The sequence below is a fragment of the Oryctolagus cuniculus genome, chromosome 13 (genome assembly GCF_051225735.1).
Source record: "Oryctolagus cuniculus isolate XC-2025 breed Fujian yellow rabbit chromosome 13, ASM5122573v1, whole genome shotgun sequence".
In the NCBI taxonomy this organism is placed as follows: domain Eukaryota; kingdom Metazoa; phylum Chordata; class Mammalia; order Lagomorpha; family Leporidae; genus Oryctolagus; species Oryctolagus cuniculus.
In genome coordinates this window covers 50,543,913-50,566,917 of record NC_142879.1, presented here as the reverse complement: position 1 = coordinate 50,566,917, position 23,005 = coordinate 50,543,913, and the positions used below count along the sequence as shown (strand labels likewise).

General features: G+C 40.6%; 1 protein-coding gene and 1 pseudogene across 12 annotated transcripts in view; both read left to right on the top strand.

Annotated features, from left to right (window-relative positions):
- Positions 1–23,005, top strand: part of TTC13 (tetratricopeptide repeat domain 13) — a 93,571-nt gene that overhangs the window by 30,919 nt on the left and 39,647 nt on the right. For 7 of the 12 annotated variants that reach the window (XR_016218984.1, XR_016218981.1, XR_016218983.1 and 4 more), the window contains exons 5-11: positions 3,699–3,764; positions 5,183–5,275; positions 10,851–10,967; positions 11,842–11,952; positions 18,057–18,139; positions 21,837–21,978; positions 22,566–22,740. Coding sequence is in view for 6 of the 12 variants with exons in the window: in XM_089311568.1 (XP_089167694.1) it covers positions 3,699–3,764; positions 5,183–5,275; positions 10,851–10,967; positions 11,842–11,952; positions 18,057–18,139; positions 21,837–21,978; positions 22,566–22,740 (787 nt within the window). In the remaining 6 variants the exon portion in view is untranslated. Of the gene's footprint in view, positions 1–3,698; positions 3,765–5,182; positions 5,276–10,850; positions 10,968–11,841; positions 11,953–15,656; positions 15,764–18,056; positions 18,140–21,836; positions 21,979–22,565; positions 22,741–23,005 lie in introns of those variants that run through there. The other 5 variants (XR_016218985.1, XM_089311570.1, XM_089311569.1 and 2 more) reach the window with 2 other exon arrangements.
- LOC108178140 (ubiquitin C-terminal hydrolase PSMD14 pseudogene) lies at positions 5,676–8,110 on the top strand (annotated as a pseudogene).

The following is a 23,005-nucleotide window of genomic DNA, read 5'->3' as shown; positions in this document are numbered from 1 at the left end:
CTCTCCTGTGTTGCTTAAACCGCACCCAAGATACTATCACGTGCCAGTTGGCTTATCTCCTTATGCCCATTCCTGCCACACCCTGCACACTAAGCACACGACGTGCACTTTAAATCAACTCCCTCATTGAGTTCCTCCCTGTCTCTCCGCCCTCACCTTGGAACCGTTGCCAGATTCTCTGCTTCCCTTGGGGTAGTTGCACAGCCTCTTTGCCTACACCAGCCCCACTTGGATTCCTGTTCTCTCCTTCCATTTCATATTGATCTCAGGCCAGCCATCTCTTATGGGAATTCTTCCTAACCTTGTCTAGGTCTTTATGTATTTTCTGAAAGCACCATTCACTACTCTAGCACCTAATGAAGATATAACTATATTTGTATTTGTGATTCCTTATGCTTCAAGAAGACAAGACTGTCTTGCATCCTGTGTTGCTTTTTGCTGCTAATCCTAGCACTTGGCAGGAATACGTGGCTGTTTGTGATCTTCGTAGTCATGGATCTCAAGGTGGCTAACAATAGGCCCTGATTAAACATTTGTGGAGTGAAGGACTAACGTCCATACAACCTACAATGGTTACAAAGGAGAAAGAGCATATTTATTTTCCAGGGGAGTCTGGAAAGAGTTGGAAAAGAGGTAGAGTTTGAACTGAGACTTTAAGGACAGGAGGTTCTTGGGCACTAAGACAATGAGTGAGTGTTTCAGAGAGAAGGGATAGCATTTGCAGATTCATGAAACTTGCAGGTCATGTTGTATGTAGGAGATTACTGAATGGTTCTGATTTCTAGAGTATGAGAGGTGGGTGGGAGACAGGAAGGAGGTGAGGCCAAGCAGGAAAATGATCAGTATTGTCTGCAGAGTCATTGGATCTTACCTCACTGTTCTCCAAGTGGTGGCTTGCTGCCCTTTAATAAGTCCTACGTGCAACTGGTGATTTTAGACTGACACTTTATTATTTTTTTTAATATGTTGGACTAGAAACTATGAGATTACATTGTGTATAGTAAGTCTAAGTATGACCTAGTGAAACTAACTTTTTCTGATAGGAGTGTGTGTGTTGTGCACATGTGTCTGTATATGCTGGGCTATAGTGCAAAATATATGTCAGTGTATATCTATGTGTGTGTGTGCACATGCATAGAACAGATGGGAAGAAACAGGAAACAGGTAAGGCAATTGCAGCAACCTAGGTGAAGAGGCAGAAAGTGATGGAGCAGCTGGCTCTGATTGCGTAAGGAGTATGCCAGTTAGGCATGTGAGGACGGTGCTGAATGCTTTCCCTGGCTGCAGAGGCTCAGAGATGGCAATCATGTCCATAGAATATTTACTTACACTGTTTTTTCTTTTTAAAGATTTATTTTTTAATTTGAAAAGCAGAGTTATGGTGACAAGGAGGGCAAGGGGAGAGTGGAGAGACATCTTGCATCCCCAAATGGCCCTAATGGTTGGGCCAGGCCAAAGCCAAGAGCCAGGAATTCCATCCATAGTCTCTCATGTGGATGAGGGACCCAGAAACTTGTGCCATCCTCCACTGCTTTCCCAGGCTCATTAGCAGGGAGCTGGATCAGAAGCAGAGGAGCTGGGACTTGAACCGGGGCTTCCAATATGGAATGCAAGCATCATAAGCAGTGCAGACCCTGCTTACACTATTTTCTGATTCACCACCTGGTCATCCATGGTAAACTTTTGCTCAGGAGAAAGCCACTTACATAATGCATTCTGAGCCATAACAAAGCTGTTCTCACTGGAGAGGCCATCCAGGAGGAGGTCTCTCCTCCCAGCTTGGCTGAGGCTCTGTTCTGTTGCGTACTCTGGCGTCAGGCGGGTGTTATTGCTAGGGAAAAGCACAGATGATCTTCCTGTAACTCGTGGAGTGCCTTTTGTTCCCTGCTCCTCCTCTCCCTCTGCACCTGTGTTCCCCTTCCTCTAAATCACTTATTCTGCCTTTCTTAAAGACAGAAGAATATTCAGATGTTCATAACAGTTCTGGGTAGCTGAATTATAGAGTATCCTTTAGTTTTTTTTATGCTTTTCATAATTTTCTAAATTTTCTATAAAAAGTATGTTTTACTTAAGATGTCTTTTTCTGATTATAAATGAATGCATGTTTGTTTTAAGCAAAAAAAAAAAATACAGCAGTGTATTAAGTAAATTAGCATTTCTAGTAATCTTCCTCTAATTTTGGTGAGGTTTTTTATGTGCACGTAATGGCCTGCACATTCACATCCATGTGTGTTTATTAGATGTAACTGTCAGACTGTAACTTGGTCTATAATATGTACCTTTTTCCCATTAGTCAATAGCATGGATGGCCTTTTAAAGTTACATGTAAGCTATCGATCCTATATCTGAAACTGCATGGGAGCCAGGGAGGTCATTTAGGTGAGCAGAGTGAGTGGAGGTGATACAGCAGGGATGGGCAGGCTCCATGGTGAACATGCAGTCCTCACCTGAGGAGGCAGCTGATACTTCACACTAGGGATTTGGGTTTTGGTTTTTGTTTCTGCAATAGGGTTTATTTTTGTTGGATTTTTGATATTCCACGAGAGACTGGAAACCTGGAATTGTTTAATTGAATTTTCGCAACTTTTCATATACTGGGCAGGCCAGTCCGCAATCTGTGTCCAGGGATGCAGGTGTTTACCACTGAATATAAATGTACCTCCTTCTATTTAAGTAGCTGTTTCAAGAAATAAAGTGTGTTTCATCTTTCTGTTTTTGGCAAGTTTTTTTTCTGTGGACATGATGGCCAGCACAGTCACATCCTTCATTGAAGTTGATGTGTTCTTTTTCTACAGTGCTGGCAGGCACCCCATCTCAGATGGGAAACTGAACAACAAATTAGTCAAGTCCCTAGACCGGCGCACTTCTGTTGAATTCTTTAGCACTGTCAAGAGTTTTGCCCAGGACCTTATGGCAAGCAGCTGTTACTCTTCTTTCTTAAATTTATAGTGAAGGATTCAGAGAGGAGGTAAAAATTGCAGAGTCTAAATGTAGAATAGAGGCATTTCAATCACTCGGCAAAGGATTCTTCGTAGCACTAACCTGAATGTAGGAATTCGGTGGCCCGGGACTGCAGGTGCTCTGTCCTTGGGTCTGTCAGTGTTTCATCTAGTCCATGTGGACTGGAAGGTGAGGGGGGAGAGCAAGGGAGCACATTGCAGAAAGGATGTTGTTTTTAATTCTGACCCATTAGTATGTAGGATTAGATTCATCTCCAGCAGATTCTGGAGCAGATTCGTTCCTCCTTCCTCCTTGTGATGGCCCTGTGAGGTTCTTTCCTTCTGGGCTTGTTTCATGGATATGTGGAAGGAAACAAGCCATTTCCTTTACTCACATCTTTTTTACCTGCCCGAACTTCCATTTTCTCTTCTGTAGGACGTGATTGCTGCTGCAGCTAATCATAGAGTTGTTGAGGGGATTCCGTTTTCAAGAACCCTTGAAAGAAACTAGTGCAGTGCTCAGCAATGTTGGTTCCCTTCCTTTCTCTTTATTCTTTTTTTCAGTGTGAAACTCTTAGCACACCTCATTCAAGTGATCTTGAAGAATCCAGACTGTTCAGGTTGGGGACTGTGTATTGACTTATGAGCAGTAGTAGCCTGAAGAAGTAGAGCTGTCACTTGGGGCATTATCGTGCTTTAAGTAGAAACTGATTTCTTTTGTTTATAGTTTTTGACGTGTTTCTGTTTTGGTCTGACTAGGAGGAGCCTGATCTGGTTAGTGCAATTTATGGCCGAGGGATAGCCTATGGAAAGAAGGGACTACATGTGAGTATGTAATAGTTACGATTGCCATAGTGCCTACCTGACCTGACATGGACCAGGGTTCTGCTAGAACTGCTAGTATTGTTCTTTGAGTTATGATGGACAAGCAATGGTATTGTTCCAGTTCACAGATGAGAAAATGGCAATAGATGATGTGCCAACGATCAAATGGCTAGTTAAGCAGTGGACTGGGATTTACACCCGGGTCTTCTGAAGTCAATATTGAATAACTGGACAGTAGACTAAGAAAAGCATGAGGCTTGCCTGCATTCCTAAGAAATAGTCATTGATAAAACTAGAGACTAGACATCAACAGTGTAGTAAGTCTTAGATTTTGAGTTTTTTTTTTTTTTTTTTATCAATTGTCAGGGGTTGAATAAAAGAGCAAGAGGGCTTTTTTTTTTTTATTATATTTTTCAGATAAATATTATTGTAGCTGTAATCAAATTATTCTCTTTATTTCTCCAAGGAAGGCTACAATGATAATAATATTTTATGCAAACAAAGACACTGTGCTATAAAAGTGGAGATTTCCCTGAGATTATATAGTAAATCATGCAATTGTCTAAGATTCAGCTCTAAATTTTTAGTCTAGGACACTGTCCACAAATTTTTTCTGTTGTCTCAAATGTACTAAAATATTCATATGAAATTGTGCTTTAGAGAAATACCACTTTTATAACTTAAAGTCTTTAGCATTCTTATTAAATACTTGGATTAATTTTATTAAAAATGTTATAAGTATTGTACTTAGCTGGTACCAGCTTGGTGGAGAAATTTTATTTACAGACTTTTGAGAACACATTTAGAATTGAGAAGGATGGAGGTATTCAGGACAGAAATAGTGTTACAGTCATAACCTCAACAGATGACCAGGGTTGAAATTGCCCAAGTAGAGTTCAAAGATGAGCAGCTTCTTCTAAATTCTCATCTTTTAAAATTTTATATTTTGATGTGATATTTGGTTATATTCTTAATTTAAAAAGTTATATGTGTGTTTTTAATATAAAATTAACATACAGATGTTAGAGACAGCTTACCTAGTCTTCTTAAGGTGTGTAGGTCCATAGGCTATAGATTTGCTTGATACTGACTTGGTCCATTTCTGTTCCTCCTTTGCTACTGGTCAGCAAGCATCATTCCACTTGCTGGTATCCATATACTTTCCCTTGAAATTTGTTGATTCAGTGTTTAAACAGATTACATTTAGATAATATCCTGCTGTCTGTGGAACTTGTGACAGGTAGCCAAGTCCAATGTGCTATCGATGGGTAGGTAGACTTGAGTGAGTTAAGTCCATAGTCCATATTCATTTCTAATCAATTAGTTCTGTCATTACTAAATTATTAGTTTTTCAGAAAATCTTTTCTACCTCATTTTGAGTTACAGTATGTCTCATACTAAGCTAATGCCTTTTCAAGGACATTAAGAATGCTGAGCTTGCTCTGTTTGAACTGAGCCGAGTAATTACCTTGGAACCAGATCGTCCAGAGGTATTTGAGCAGCGAGCTGAAGTGAGTGTGGTTTTCTTTTTCCCTCTGTCATTATTGGATTAGTTGAAATTCTGGTTTTTTTCCTATTATTTTATTGCTTGTGAATTTTGACACTCCCTTATACCTGCTTTGTTTTCCTATATAGATTCTAATACTTTTAAGCATGGTTGAAATTACTAGAAGACTGTGGACTGAGTGATACTCCTGATCTCACAATGAGAGTGATGTTTAGCATTGAAATATGCAGTTATGATGTGTGCCACTTCTCTCAGTATTCACTGAAAAATATATCACACATGACAATTTACTATGTATGTGTTACATATATACCTACACATATATGGAACATACTTTGATGAAACTTAATATGATAGTTCGGTCAAACTGAAATATATAGCCCCCGGAAGAGTTTATTCTGAGGATGCATGTGTGTGTGTATATGTGGGCACTTGTGCAAGTATTTCATCATTCTGAGACAGACCCGTCTGCAAAGATCAGGTAAGGATGATTATAACTGGACCTTAAGGAACTTAGGATCTGAAGCGGAGACACAGAGGTAACATGGTGACGGCGCCACAGGGATCCTTACTGAGGCTGACAGCCAGAGGTGGTGCTTCTGTGGGGAAAGAAGGGGGAGGGAACAAAGGGACTGTTTGCTGAGACTGACTGAGGAGGTGAGGCCAGGGCCTATCAACTCATGACCTGGGGGACACAGTGGAGAAGGCATTTCAGAACAACAGGTATGAGTAAGGGCAGTCCTTTCAATGTTTTCAAATGAAATGTGTTCTTTATACCATTTTCTTAAAATAACAGCAGACTATCGAGGTTCCATGTGTGTTAATACATCCAAGCTGAATAAAGCTGAACTTTTACTCATCTGATACGGTATGATTGTGTTGTTGAACTAAAAATATTTACTTTTGGCTACCGCTACTACTGTATTATTGCAGTGGCGAGACAAGGGTACAAACTGGGACCAGCTGGCCCTGCCTGTCTTCAAGAGAAAGGAAAAAAAAATACCTTGAGACAAGAAGAAATTAAACTCAACAAATTTAGGCTTTAGTGCCTTAAGAGTTGTAATTTTTTTAATTAATTAGTTAATTAGAGTTACAGAGAGAGAGGGAGAGACAGAGATCTTCCTTCTGCTAGTCCACTGTGCTGATGGCCGCAATGGCCAAGGCTGGGCCAGGCCAAAGCGAGGGTCCAGGAGCCAGGAGCTTATTCCAGGTCACCCATGCGGGTGCAGGGGTCCAAGCACTTGGGCCATCTTATGCTGCCTTCCCAGGTGCATTGGCAGGAAGCCAGATCAGAAGTGGAGCGGGTGGGTCTTGAACCAGGTGGTGGCTTTACCTGCTATGCCACAATGCTGGCCCCAAGATTTATTTTATTTTATTTGAAAGGCAAAGTGACAGAGGGAGAGACAGATATCTTCCATCTGCTGCTTTACTCCCCAGTGACTGCAAAGTTGCAAGCTGTGACTTAAGCTGCTGCACTACAACATTGGCCCCAAGAGTTGTAATTATTAGCCAGAAATATGCACAGACTAATCTTTTTTTAAAAAAAGATTTATTTATTTATTTATTTGAAAGGCAGAGTTGCAGAGAGAGGGAGGGAGAGACACAGAGAGAAGTCTTCCATCCATTGTTTTATTCCTGAGTGGCTGCAACGGCCAGAACTGGGCTGATCCGAAGCCAGGAGATTCATCTGGGTCTCCCACATGGGAGCAGAGGCTCAATTACTTGGGCTGTCTTCCTCTGCCTTCCCAGGCACATTAGCAGAGAGCTGGATTGGAAGTGGAGCAGTCAGGACTTGAACCAGTGCCCATATGGGATGCTGACATTGTGCACGGAAGCTTAACTTTCTAAGGCACAGCACTAGCCCCAAACTAATCTTAGAGTTGGAGAAAGTATACCTGGATTGGGCCAGGGGCCACATACAGGTCTTCATGTGGTAAATACACAGCAGAACAAATCTGTATGTCTCCCCTGGCACTGTTAAAGATGCTGTGCTGGGATTCCAGTGGAAGCCATGAATCTGATGCTTAGAGAATTTGTAGGTGATTACACTATCTGAGTGACTGATGTGTTTGCTGTAGTCAGGAACAGATGTCAGTGGGGAGGCAGTTGATCCAGTGTTCCAGGTCAAAATACTGGATATGTTGAAGCACACAGAAAGGCCTGAGATGGTTGGTGGTTGGTATCACAGCCTCCCTGGCTTTGGTTGTTGGCTTTCTGATGTGGCTCTCAAGACTCAAGAGAGCTTTGAAGCCTTGTTGGAGAGAGCTGTGGCAGTGGTTGAAGATCTCATTCTTAGTATAAAAGGCAAGCTTGTTACTGATGTTTTCAGACTGATCACTGCTAATATTATGTTCTTAAGACATGAATCGAGACAAACAACTTCATATCTGGGTCACTAAAACCAGCCATCCAACCAGGCATCAATTCACAACTAAAGAGATATTCTTATTTTGCTACTATTTGAACTAGAACAGAAGATTGCTCAATGTCCATAAGAAGAGTTGTTTGGAAAGTTCAGCACTTAGGAACTGCAGTGAACATTGTAAACAGAACAAATCCATCCTCCAAGAATGAATTATGAGGCTGTTAAAGAAAATAAGCAGACACCTGAACAACTGGCAATAAAGAATGTTCCAGGAGGAACATGTAGATGTCAAATATATTGTCCAGTGTTCAACAGCTGCATTGGATACTGCCCTATCTAAATAAAGCAATACCAGAAGCCATTAGTGATACTCCCAGCCTATATGTCCTTCTCCTCAAGATCAAGGAGCCTTGGAAGGTGTATTTGGTTAAATGTAAGACATCTGGCATCATTTGCAGCACTGTTAACACCCTCAGTCTCAGTTGTGCAATGACTTTGGTTTCTTTGGTCAGGATCTTTGCAGATTGCGAAGTTGCACAAGAGTACATCAAAGTGGACAGATTTTGTTTGATCACATTTAGTATTTGAAGCCCTGTAGCACACATATATTTAGATTGTTTCTTTTTTTAGTTTATTAAAAAAATTTTAGATTGTTTATTATAAAATATATTTACAACAAAAATCACTTTTTTCATTTTTGAGAGAGAAAATAGTTTTTAATGCTTGAACACTTAAGAACTATATTTATAATGTTTTTACTCTCAAAATTATATAAAGTGTCTTTCAGTTCAGTTTCAAAGTGAATTATATATTTTGTTGGAAATTTGAGTTTTGGGATGAAATCTCAGTTAATGATGTATTTTCTCTTATTTATTTTGGATCATAATCCATGACTATAATTTTTTTCATCACTGCACAAGACTTGCTTTTGTTTAGTGGCTAATTTGGTGGCTAATGCAGTAGTCATTTGCTTATTGTGTTTTATGAATATGTTTACTAGGATTTTTTGTTTGTTTATTTGTTTTTTAAAGATTTTATTTATTTACTTGACAAGTAGAGTTACAGACAGTGAGAGGGAGAGACTGAGAGAAAGGTCTTCCATATGTTGGTTCACTCCCCAAATGGCTGCAATGGCCAGAGCTGAGCTGATCTGAAGCCAGGAGTCAGGAGCTTCTTCCAGGTCTCCCACGTGGGCGCAGGGGCCCAAGCATTTGGGCCATCTTCTGCTTTCCCAGGCCATAGCAGAGAGCTGGAGTGGAAGTGGAGCAGCTGGGACGTAAGCTGGCACCCATATGGGATGCTAGTGCTGCAGGCAGAGGATTAACCTACTGCGCCACAGTGCCTGCCCCCTGTTTCCTAGTTTTTATTCCAGTTCTTGCCCCTGCATGAGACAAAGGCATAGGCATAAATAAAGCACACATATTAGAGCAGGAGTGAGAGAGTGAGAATACACTCAAGTATGAGTGCAAGTAACCTGTGAGGAAAAAGCTCTCCATGAGAGGGCCTGAGAGGCAAGAGAAGGAGCCAGAAAAGAAGGCTGCTCCCTTGTCCAGCAGTCCCGTTTATGAGGGTAGAGCTGGTGCCCTAATTGAATATACAATATATACAAATAGGATGAAGTTTGGGTGGGTTTTAGTTTGCGTGAGGTTTACTGGGAGCTTCATGGTATCTCTACTTGGGGTTTAGTTCTGTGTGTTCATCATGGTGTTTCCTTCTTATTCCCGGATGAGACATACGTGCATCACAGAGAAGTAGGTAGGTGTACTGGGTGGCGTGTTAAGGGGTGGAGTTACAGTGCAGGGTTTCAGGATTGAAATCATGGGTGTATCTTACAGCTCATTTATTTCCTACTCCCTCCCTAGCTCCCCCATCAATGGAAAAGATACTGATGCTTTTTTCTTCCATGACTCCAGTGTTACGTTAGAATGCTATGATAAATAATGAATTTAATTAGGTAGATTAGTTGAGAGTTATTTGACAGGTTTTCAGAATTTGCATATGTAATAAAATGCCAATTATTTTTGTAACATGGTATTGGTAATTAGAAAAATAAGCTTGTCTTAAAAATACATAGTAATATTTCCTTCTGGTTTTCCAGCTACATTATATCATACCATTTGAATATGTCAGGAGTTATTTTATAAGAAATCTTCTTCTAAAAGTCTAATGAAAACAATTTAACCTTAGTAATGCATATTGACCATTGAACTGGGTTGTGCTAATTTATTTATGTACCTAGGAGTTGATAAGCTTGGTAGGGCTATTTTTCCTTCCAGAATATAACTCCAGCCCACTGTGCTTTTTGAATTTTCAGGCATATGTTCTCCTTCTTTCTCCTCCTTCCTATCATTCTTACTGCTGGTGATGGGCTTACTGAAATCCTCTCTCTTGTTGGTTTTAAGCTCCTGTAGAACAGGAAATCAGTTAGTAAAACTTGATAGAAATGAACTGTATTTATAAAAAAAAAAAAACTCTATGTGAGTATATAAACTCTACTTTAAGGACATTTGTTCAGGATACAGTGCCTGTGTTTCATTACATGAATATTGATACCCATTTTGGATTTTTCTGCCTTTTTGGTTTATTTTTGTATTCTGAACTGTCTTCGGTGTTGTCATATTTCTTTATTACTGTCCAAATGAACTTTTCCAAACAGATTTCTAGATCTTTTCTCTCCTGCCTTATAAATCATACTGATAAGCTGAGAGTTGTTGATGCATAAGAACCTACAGAACACTTGGAATCTTAGAAATGGTCAATCAGCTTTTACTACTATAGAAGATACAGCTGAAGATCAGGAAGGAATCTAATCTATGTTCCATAATTTGTTTATTTTAATGGCTCAGTTATCTTTCAGACTGATTTTGACATCTTTATGCCAAAATTTGATTTGAAAACTAAAATAGTTTTCAAAGGAAAAAAGGTCACATTTCAAGAAAAGCGGCATCTGTTATAACATAAACATGAAACAATGACAAGGCAATTTCCACAGTTGTAGTTTGTCTCCCCCCACCTGAGCAAAAAAGATTAATGGCTCCTTAGTTCACTGACTTTGAACCCCACTGCATAGTGTGTGGGGGTCAAGCATTGCACCTTGCTAAAACAATAATTTTGTGACTAGAGTGTGGTAAGGTAGAATTGAAAAAGTTAAAATGTTTGCAATTTTAGAATTGAATATTAGAACTTTTCCTGATTGTGTGTTTTGGATTTCTAGATCCTGTCCCCTCTTGGACGAATTAATGAAGCAGTGAATGACCTCACGAAAGCCATTCAACTTCAGCCCTCAGCACGGCTCTACAGACATCGGGGGACCCTGTACTTCATATCAGAGGTGACTCATTTTTGTCTTGAAACATTTCCTTTCATGATGATAAAGATGTTGCTTTTCCGTTGATCTCAGAAAGCTACTTACTCTTTGGTAGACTTGGGTTTGAACCATCTATTCATATATTTGTGCTACAAGATGGTTATAAAAGCATTGTTTTTAGTTGAAATTAAACTCAGTGGAGAATATTAAGGAGATAGGAAGATTTGGTTCATGACTTCTGCTTCAGCTGTTTTTTGAAAATGTCAGCACAGGGATGCAGACTGCCATATTTAATGATTATTAAACATAGAGGAACAATTTGGATTTCTGTGAACCCAAGAACCATAACCTAAACTAGCATGGCCTTCCACACTGTAGCATCTCTGTGGAAGTGACCCGAATTGAACAAGATTATCTTTTATCTTCACAGTGGTATTAATGATTGCCACAATTACTTTTGTGGGTTTGTAGTACTTTTAGTAAAAATTTCCCATTGCAAAAGAAAATATATGAAAAAAAAACCCTGAACATAGCATATTTTAAGGTTGTTCTATGGCATAATTATTGTGGCTCTATCCAGGATGCTAAAATGCTCATACCAGAAGTTTTTATAACAGATGATCACTTTAAAAGTATCTGAAATGATATTCTTTTCATAGTTGAGACAGAATGGTTAAATTAAACCTTTGTGAATTGTTTAAAAATAATTTCCTAAACAAGCTTAGTTTAGCGAATAGTGTAAGTATTCAACTGAAGTTTATAAGCATGCAGTGGTTCTTTGAAAGCCAAAAAAGGATACCAGGTGAATGGGGATTTTTTTTTCTGTACCAGTCAAAAATATTAAATGTTCAAAAATCTAATGAGTATTATTTTACCCCCCCCACTCTCCTTTTTGTAGGACTATGCAACAGCCCACGAAGACTTTCAGCAGTCCTTAGAACTGAACAGAAACCAGCCTATAGCTATGCTATACAAAGGTTTAACTTTCTTTCACAGAGGACTTTTGAAGGTGAAAGTGTTGTGCAATCTGTGTACAGTATGATGGTCCCACTTCCCCTTGAGGGTGGGAGGAATCCAGTTTGATATGTTTTAAAATGACCTCTTCAGTATTTAACTTATGTGTTTTAGAGAGAACTCAGAATTGGAGAATTGATTGAGCACCTACTATTTGCTCGGTTCTTGGAGGAGGTACAGAAAGGGAAAGGACCAAAGGCCAATAAGAGGGAGGAACAACACTTCACACCTACAAAGGATGCAGTAACAGTGTTCCAGAAGGAAGGACTTTCAGGCAGAGGAGGATAGCATTGGGGAGCTCACTGGAAGATGGAAACAGGCAGTTCGCACAGCAGCAGGTAGTCAGGCGTGAGTCTGAGGAAGATGAGGCTCTCCAGTTGGATGAGGGCAAGTTCTCAGTCCAGAGTACTATGCTAAGCATCTTGACTGAAATGCTTCATCCCAGGGGAACTGTAAATTCTAAGCTTGGGGAAAATGTATAGTTCCTACCAAATCTCTATTTTTTTTTTAAGATTTATTTATTTATTTGAAAGTCAGAGTTACACAGAGAGAGGAGAGGCAGAGAGAGAGAGAGAGAAAGAGGTCTTCTGTCTTCCATCTGCTGGTTCACTCCCCAACGGCCAGAGCTGCACCGATCTGAAGCCAGGATCCAGGAGCTTCTTCCAGGTCTCCCACATGGGTGCAGGGGCCCAAGGACTTGAGCCATCTTCTACTGCTTTCCCAGGCTGTAGCTGAGAGCGAGATCAGAGTGGAGCAGCCATGTCTTGAACTGGCGCCCATATGGGATGCTGATGCCCATATGGGATGCCGGCGCTTCAGGCCAGGGCGGTAACCTGCTGTGCCACAGCGCCGGCCCCCAAATCTCTAATTTTAACATGTAAATTCTGACAGTATGGTGGCTGAGAAGTTGAGAGTTGGAGAGACTGAGTAAGAGACACCGGTTGTATTCCAGGTTAGAGGTGACAAGACATGTCTGAGATTGGTGGTAATATGAGTATTGCTTGAAAACTGCCTGGATGAGGAGGTAGAAGGAAATGGGAAAGTTGTCTGAAATGGGTATTAGTGTGGGGTGGAGATGGAGCTTTTAGGATGTTCCCTTTTCCTGCCCAGGCACCCAATTCCCATGCTCTGAGTCTGTCTGCTGTGCTGGAGGTTTAAGCCAGGAGCCCAGGGGGGCTAGCCTTCTCCCTTGGTCCTCCTCAGTGCCACAGAAGGCCTGGCACATAGTAGGTGCTCTAGAATAAGACATATCCATGTAATCTAACTGAAGAAAGACTAACCCAAGAACCGAATGCAGTTAATTTGCACGGCCAAAGCAGTGCCTTCTGATTCACAGACCAAGCAAGTCTTCCTAGGAAGGTGGTCCTTAACCAGAGTTTTGTAGGCCACAAAGAATCGCAACAGCATGTGACAGCGAAGTGAGCCGGGGCAGAAAGAGCATACATTTATTACTGACAGTAGTTCTGAGGATTTTGAGGATCTGACATCCACACACATGCTTGGCCAAGGGTGGGGGTGAGGTACACCTGTTAAAAGGCCAGATGTTACAAACCCTCAGTGTTGAAGGCAGAGCCTGTCTCATAGTGGCTGACTCAATGTATTAGCAAGGTCAATGAATTTCAAGAACAGAGCATTAAATTTGGTTAGGAAGTCTTTTTTTTTTTTTTTTTAAGATTTTATTTATTTATTTGAAAGGATGACAGAGGGTGAAAGAGAGAGAGAGGGAGAGGTCTTCCATCTGCTGGTTCACTCCCCAAATGGCTACAATGGCCGGGGCTGGGCCATCTGAAGTCAGGAGCCTGGAACTCCATCCTGGTCTCCCACATGTGTGTACTTGAGCCATTTTCCACTGCTTTCCCAGGCACATTAGCAGGTAGCTGGATTGGAAGTAGAGCAACTAGAACTTCAACTGGCTCATTTATAGAGTGCTGGCTTTGCAAGCACCAGCTCAACCCACTGCACCACAATGCCAGCCCCTGGAAGATCTTAGTCTGAGCTCTTGCTTTGATTTTTTTTTTTTTTTTTTTTTTACTTGTACTCTTCAACTTACCTGAACTCTTTCAGCTTCATAGCTGAAGAGTAGAAAGAATCCTACTGTCTGACTTTTAAAGTGATTGTACAGATTAAATAAAATCTACATCAAAAAGTACTTTGAAAGCTAAAATAGGAATCAAGTATTTATTATAGATTATTTTGCCTGTGAAATTTGATCTAAGTTGTGTACACTTAAAAAAAGAAAGAAAGAAAGAAAACCTTCTCGTCCTGCTAAAAACCAAACTAGAAAGGATTCTGCAATTTCTGCCTCAGATGCCTCCCATGCATTTTGCAAGGGCATGGCAGGGAGCTCTGTAAAGCTTCTGTCTTCCTAGGGCATTCAGACTGGCCACTGAAGGCTTGGAGAGCAGTTTCTTAAAGCCTGCTTTTAGCAGCTCCCAGATGGACTTTGTCAGTTTGTTTTGTATCTGCCCTCTGTTCCCATCATCATTCCTCATAGTCACCTGAAATAAAAACGGTTAGAACCACAGTGCACCTCACTCTATCCCTTCAGGCTCTCATGGAAGAGAAAAAGGTTCAAAACACAAAAAAATACCAACTCCTAAAGAGGTTAAAATATTTTTGAGAGTAAACAAATGCAAACAAATGATTTCACTTTTTAACTTTGTTACTGTAATGTAGAAACATGGGCAGAGTTCTTTGGGAATGAGAGTTTTTTCAGGAAAGAGCTATAACTGAGACACTAGCTATAAATTGGGTAAGAACAAAAATTCAGTTTGGTTTATTCCAAATCTACATGATACAAATCTAGAAACAGTGTTTTTGTTTCCTGAGTATTAGCATCTCCTAAGTGAGCCAGTCTTACCAAGTTATTTGGTTCTTCCTCTCTTCACCAAGTTCAAAGGCACAGCATCAACAAGTTTAATAGATAGGAACTCTTTCTTTGCATTTTTATAGATGTGCCATCTGAAGAGGTCAGAGTGGTTATGTATTAGCGTTCATTCCAATAGCACCCCAGAGTCAGAAAAGGAACAGAGGGTGTTTCCCATTACACAGATTAGAAAACCGAGTCTGTGGTGAAATGATTGGATTAATGAATGAACTTAGTCCCCACATTTCTACTTAGTCCCCACATTTCTATTTCTCTTGTTAACTATAAAGACAACATGCTAAATGAGCTATTGAGTTTGAGCTATTTTCAGTATCCTAAAGGTGGTCTGTCCAGGTCAACAGCAATTTAAAAATTAATTAGGTGGGTGATTGCTTATTTACTGTATGATACATTACATTAAAAGTATATTCAGTAATATTACATGACAAATATCACAATTGTCCAATTCTGTGAATGTGTAAGACATTTTGGATTTTTCTAGAGAAATAACAGCAGAAACTTGTATATGGAATTCCCTCTTTTATTTATGTTGTAAGGATATTTCGAAAACTGTATATTGTAAGCACTTGTTTTTATCAGCCTTTGCTAGGAGAGTTACCGGAGAGTGTCTCTTAGTTATAATGAACAGCCCCAGTGCTCGGTGACCATCAGATAGAAAGAAAGATGGTGAAACTGAGAGTGGTGATGATTGCATTTGCCAAGCAAATGAATTCCGAGCCAGTTCGCATGTTGAGAGATTGATTTATTCGAACATAGTTTCTTTGTTCCCAGCGGCTTAAGATCTTGATTCTGCTATGTCCCCTCTTTGGCAGAATGAGGTAGAGAGCTGTGAAGTGATTAGACAGGAACCCTGAAACCAAAGACTCTTAAAAGCTGAAGAGAAATCAGACTTTGAAGAACTGTGGCGTCCAAGCATGCCGTAAGTGGAGTGGGCGGCAGATGCCTCCTGGGCATCTCCACCTAGATGTCCACAAACACTCCAGACTTAACACGCCCCCAACTGGACTCATGACCCCCCACCCTTCCCTCCCCACCTGCAGCTGTCCCCTCCTGAACTTCCTTGTGTTCGGTAACGCTCTCACCAGCTCCCTGGGCTCTTCAGCTTAAAAGCTTCCTACCCTTTCTTCTCCCTCATCCCCCATACCCAAGCAGCCACCAGATTCTGTCTTAGTTTGCTTTTAAATATGCCTCCCGAATTGGACCCTTTGTATCTCTCCTCAGAGACACTCTATCAATTTGAGCTTTCATTATCTCTCGCCTGGACTACCGTGGCAGCCTTCTAATTGGGCTGCTTGTCTCCATTTTCTCACTGCCCTAGTCAGTCTTTGTTGTTAGCAGTAATCTATAGAAAGTGCATTTCCTGAAGCCACTGTGTGCCTGCCTAAAGCTCCCTAGTCCTCAGGCTTGTGGGGTGATGTCCGGGCTGCACCGCTTACCCTAGGTGGCCCGTGTCCACCAGCCCTGGCCTGCCAGACTAGCCTGGTCCCTTGCCTTTGCCCTGTCCCCCACCCCCACTCACTCACCCTACACTTCTGCCACACCAAATTTCCCAGCGTTCTCCAGTGCTCTGTGCTATAGCACAGTATTAGTTCTCCTGTCCCAAATGCTCTCTTTCTTTGCCAAATTTCTTTGCATTTTCTAAAACCCAGCTCCGTTGTCACTTCCTCAATGAAGCCTGTTCCAATAACACTACCCCCCTTAGTGATTTCTTTTTCTTTGTCCCCAGAGACCTACTCATACCTCTATTGTAGCTCCTAATTTGTATTCTAATAACCTGATAACATAATTGGCTTTCTAACTAGACTGTGCATTCTGAGAGGACAGAGATAATGACTTGCTCATCTGTACCCCCAGTACCTCACGCTGTCCCCAGCACATAGTAGGCGCTCAATACATGTTTGTTGAATTAATGTAGTTGTGAAAATTCTAAGTGATCAAGGCTACGCCATGGCATGTAGAGTGGTTTTTAATATTTCTTAATTGTTAAAATTTCTCCATTGCCATCTGTTTACCAAACAGCCAATATTCAGAAGGAGTCCTTAATAAGTAGTTGTCATGCCCATGTTTGACTTGGAAGAATTTGAAAGCCAGCCTCTCTTTGCTTTGCTGTCTGCCCAGGGAAAACCAAGATGCAGGGCACAAAAGACTTTTTGAAGAGAATTAGGATTGTATTACTTTTGCAAAACTATTTTGTGTAGCTACCAAATCATTAAATATTTATTGAGTGCCTACCATGTGCAAGGCATATGACATCTTTTGTAGTTCTTCCTATGTATTATCTGAACAGGTCTGAATTATCTAGAGTAAAATCTTTTTCATTAAAGCTATTAGAGACCATGATACTTCATAGCACTTAACCTTAGTAACTTATGCCATTTCCTGGGTAAAAATGTGAATGTCTTCATGATTACCGTAAATAATTAAGTCACAGTGGGGAATCCATTCAACAGTAGTTTAAGTCTAGGTTGTTTTTTCTTAACAGAATAAAGCATAGCATTTTATTCATTGTTTTCACAGAGAGGGAGGGAGTTACAGGCAGTTGCCAAGTGCACCGTGCGGCTCCTGGGGTGCTGCCAATGCCTGTTGCCTGTGTAGAAGTTCTCACTTCCTCAGCCACAGACCTGATATTCAGCAGGCAGAAGCTGTGCCCTGAATGCCCCCAACCTTGTGGTTTTGTTCTATGTTGTGTTACTGTTTATTTTTCCTTGGAGGTCGGAATCTTTCAGATAGGCAATGTAGGATCTATTTTGCTTGTTTCATACTCAGTCCTCCCTTGGGCTTTCTTTTTTGTCTCTTTCATTGGTTCAATTTTAAATGCTGCTAGTTCTGAAGATTTTGAATTCTGTTACTCAGCTATTAGGTTTACTTTTGGTCTATAGGGCCTTTATTAATTAAAGAAATAATATTAATATGAAAGTGTTATTGTTAATACTTAAAGGCCTAATGAAGTAGTTAAAAATGGAAGCTGTTTGCTCATTTTAAAAGGAAAAAAACTTAAGGCTTATTTTTCATAGTAAAGCATTTGTTCAGTGCATGAAATTAAGTCCTCCTGATAGTTTGTTGCATTTTCTACCTCTCTTTTTAAGTCCTCCTATTTAAAAAGAAAATCCGTCAGAGACCATTAATAGTATTTATTTAGATTCTTTAGTGATTTAAGCAAAATTAAATTTTAAGTTATGCAAATGAAATAATTTTCTGTATGCTTTTTACAGGAAGCCATTGAATCCTTCAAAGAAGCTTTGAAGCAGAAAGTTGACTTTATTGATGCATACAAAAGTCTGGGGCAGGCCTATAGGTACGTAAAGTAACAATAGTTGGGGTTAGAGAGAGAGTGAAGAGTGGAAGACCATATAGCCTCCCATAAAGGGTTATTGAAACAGAAATTGTGTTTCATAGCCAAAAGGAGGTGGTGATTTTAAATTGTATAGGCACTTATGTACTTGTTGGTAAATTCTCTGGTGTGTGTCAGATGTTATCATGTTGCATGTTATTATCTCTTAAAATGACTAATGTATATATGTATATATGGAGAGATTGGTCGATTGATGCAGATGTCTAGGAAACGTTAATCCTCTGAGAATTACTCTTTAAATAGTGGCACTTTAAGCTGTTGAATTAAAGATGCTGTTGCTGCTGCTTTTTTAGACAATAACTAAGATTAATTTCCAAATCACTATCGAGAGTCCTAAAATAAAGGGATTGGAAAGTATGATTATTGGCTGGTGCTGTGGTGTAGTAGGCTAAGCCTCCGCCTGCAGCACCGGCATCTGGTATGGGCGCTGGTTCGTATCCTGGCTGCTCCTCTTCCGATCTAGCTCTCTGCTTATAGCCTGGGAAAGCAATGGAGGATGGCCCAAGTGCTTGGACCCCTGTACCCACATGGGAGACCTGGAAGAAGTTCCTGGCTCTTGGCTTCAGATCAGCTCAGCTCTAGCCATTGCAGCCATTTGTGGAGTGAACCAGTGGATAGAAGACGTTTCTTTCTGTCTTTCCCTCTCTATAACTCTGCTTCTCAAATAAATAAATAAATCTTAAGAAAAAAAGTATGATTATAAAATCTCTCTGTTGAGAACAAAAAATAGTGATTAGAACCTGGCTTCCTGACTCCATGTTTTCATTCCTCTGACTAACAGAGCTATTTTGACTTTTGGCTTAAAAAAAAAAAAAAAAAGAGTATTCTGTGATCTGAAAAGGATGTGGCATGGCGTGATAGAAGGAGCTCACAATTTAGGAATCAAAGAAATTTGATTCTAGTTCTGGCTTGGCCATTGCACAAGTGTGTGTTCTTAATGTCTCTGAGCTTCAAATTTCTCATTTGTAAAGGTACTAGAAAAGCTAGAAAAGACAGACAGTAATAGAAATTCTCTCTGTTAGGTGCCTTATGCAGGAAGAGTAAAATTTAAGAGCTTTTTTTTTTAATCTAGTGTGTTAGTTTGAGAAACTCCCTTATGTTAACTTGGAGAAAATGTACTTGGGCTTTTTGATGTTAAAGGACTGATGTTTATCCCTCCTGCCCCATAGAATTGTCAATATATATTGAAAACAGATTTAAAAGTGTCCTATAAAGTGCTGTATGAATGCAAGGGGCATTATATATATACTTTTTTTTAAGGGAAAGGGTTTATTGGTGAGGAAACCCGAAATCCATAGGAAAGGGACAAAAAAAGGAAAAGAGGGAGAAGGAGAGTGTAAGAGAGAGATTGTGAGAGAGCCACATGTTCAGGCCATGGGGCTTAGGACCGAAGCCTGTGGGCCAGGGCCTAAGATGACAAGTGAGGCATAGATGGTACCACATAGACTGCACCATTTTACTAACATTCCCACCTTTTGTTCTTAATAAAACAGGAGTTGTATGCGATTACATTAGCCCCAAAAGTCCAGGAGGGGTAGAGGGATGACGATCTATCTTTAGAGCTACTTCCTACTGACGTGGGGTGATGAGGTACTCTCTGCTGGCATGGGGTGATGTCTTAAGCTGCTGTCTCCTGGGTGGGGAGCCAAGTATATCCCTGTAGCAGCATTTGGTTGATCTCCTGGTTGCTGAAGGCCTTGGTTTGTTCCTTTATCACCTCCTGTAAACACTTAAACAGACATGGTAGTATAAAAGACATGGTGAGAATAGCAACCAATGATCCTAAGAGTGGCATTAACCAAGTAATGAGAAGATTTCCTAGAGGAGAGGAAATGAGGTGGTGGTGGGGCCCTCTGGACCCTTGTGAAGACTGTTTGATGGATGTTGTTTAAAGCTGATCCCAACCAAGACTGGGAGAAAAGCCACTCATCTTTTTGCAGGTAGAGGGGTTTGTTTGTAGAGAAATTCTGAACAATCATACAACATTAAGTGGGGAAAAGGACCATCAATACACACAGGTCAGGAGTAGAGCCATTGATGTTAGAGTAGGGGCTATGATTAAAAGAGTGAGGCCCCAAGTGGGCTGGATAGGATCTAGAACAAAGGACAGAGTCATTGGCGAACCTAAGAAAGCGGCTTCCTAAATACGAATAAGTTTTCTGATTGAGATGTGAATAGAACCTGACAGAAGGCACTTGATAATAATCAAGTGGGCTTTAAGGCCTTGCCAGTTATGAGGTCCAGACCTATCTGTCTCTTCCCATGGGGTACGTTCTAAGGGAGTTGTGAACCTCCTTGGGAAGGCACCCTGCTGACTTCCATTACCCAGCTGCCTGGGAGGAGAGCTGGCAGGTGAAGGCAGGTGGCATCTTCAACAGGAAATTTACAGTTGAGCCTGCAGTGTGACTGACTACTTGGCTGTCTTCTTAATAGTGGCAGTTACTTTGGAAGCTGGGCCGAGCGAAAGGCTTTTCGTTTAGAGCCAGCAAGATCTGTGGCTCTGACCTGGGCTTCCTTCGACTCCAGGGCAGCTGCATTTCCAGTGATCCAACTCTTGGCTGGCAGAGCTGCCAGGGCTCTACATAAGCTGACTTCTGGGCATTGTATGTATGTGAGAATGTGTGTATATATATATATACACACACACACACACACACATATATATATTTAAGATTTATTTATTTTATTTGAAAGAGTTACACAGAGAGACAAGGTGAAGGGGAGGGAGAGAGAGGGAGAGAGGGAGAGAGAGGTCTTCCATCCGCTGGTTCACTAACAGATTGCTGCAAAGGCCGGAGCTGCGCCGATCCGAAGCCAGGAGCCAGGAGCTTCTTCTGGGTCTCCCATGTGGGCAGGGCCCAAGGACTTGGGCCATCCTCTACTGCTTTCCCAGGCCATAGCAGAGAGCTGGATCAGAAGTAGAGCAGCCGGGACTTGAACTGGCGCCCATATGGAATGCCGGCACTGGAGGTGGCGGCTTTACCCGCTGTGCTGCAGCACCGGCCCCTGGGCATTATATTTTTAAAACTATTCATTATTTATAGAAAATTCATGTATAAAATATTTTGAAGCTACTTTTTTAATTTATAAGATTGATTAGTAACAATCATTTCCATTCTGGGATAATTACAATTCTGAAATATACTTTTTAATAGAATTTAAATTATGTAATGATTTACTAGATTTTAAGTGAAGTAGCTTCAGAGACCAAAAAAATATAAGTTTAAGCCTATGATTTGATTCAGAATGATAAACCTGTGTATGATTACAGTCTGTGTACTTTTTGAAAATATATTTTTATACATATACTAAAATGTATACATAGTTTTTTAGGGGTTGGAACCCATCATGAATCAGGGAGAGGGATTTGAATTTGGAAATCAATAAATGAATTTTCCTCAGAGAATTTCAGGAGCTCTGTGGTTATCCTTTAATCTACTAGCATGTAGAAGCAGTAAATGGACTGTGAAGTGTGAAATGCTTTGTAGCTACGAAGTGGTAAAGTAACGAAGGGAAAAGCCTGTTCACATCAGGGAATCTTAGACTCATATTTTGGACCATAATTCTGAGGATGGCTGATTCTGTGTGTTTACTATAATGTCTATGCTGTGTGTGTTCATAACTATTATTAAATTCCTAGAGAACTGGGCAATTTTGAAGCAGCCACGGAGAGCTTTCAGAAGGCACTGTTGCTCAATCAGAATCATGTACAGACTCTCCAGTTACGGGGAATGATGCTGTATCACCATGGCAGCTTACAGGAAGCCCTTAAGAACTTTAAGGTGAGCCTCTATGAACAAGAAGTGTTGTTATTAGAGTGCTTGGATATTCTTCAACAGAGTTCAGTGAAATGAATAGAGAAAAGTGACCAAGAATTGTTTGTGTACTTCAGTAAAAACAGAAAAATATCATTGCCTTGTCCTGTAAGCTAATTTGCAGAACATATATTTGGTGTGATTTAACCTGGAGGGAAAACTTCTAATTCCAGATTAAAGAATAAAGCATTTTAATGCTTTCTTAAACCATATGGAGGGGTAGGTGTTTTGGCTTTGTGGTTGAGACGCTGTTTGGGATGCTTGTATCCCACATTGGAGTGCCTGGGTTTGACTCCCAGCTCCAATGTCAATTCCAGCTTCCTGCAAATGAGCACCCTTGGATCCATGCACCCGTATGGGAGACCTGGTTGAAGTTCCTGGCTGCTGTCAGCTTGGCCCAACCCCTGCTATAGTGGGCATTTGGGGAGTTAACCAGCAGATTGGAGATCTCTATCTGTATGTCTCCCCCTGTCTCTACTCCTTTCAAATAAATTTTTTTTTTGAAAAACAGTGGTGTTGATACTAATACAACATTTTGTCCTTCAATGCTCCAGCGGTGCCTACAGCTAGAGCCGTATAATGAAGTATGCCAATATATGAAGGGACTCAGCCATGTTGCAATGGGACAGTTTTATGAAGGGATAAAAGCACAGACAAAAGTTATGCTAAATGATCCTCTCCCAGGCCAGAAGGCTAGCCCAGAGTATCTTAAAGTGAAGTATCTCCGAGGTAAGTCAGAATACTGTAGAACTGTTAGATTTTCATGCTCAAAGCTATGTACATCATACTGGTTAACTCCTTTATCTGTTCTCTTCCCTTCCCTGTGGGATAGTTGAGTCTCAAAGAGGCTAGGTAACTTGTGCACAGGCATCACTTGGTATCAGGGCTAAATAGAATCCATGTCTTCTAAAGCTTTTTTTACTGATCCCTATACTTTTTTTCTTTCCTTTTCTAAAATTAAAGAAATTATTTCTTGAATTAGTAAAGAATATTT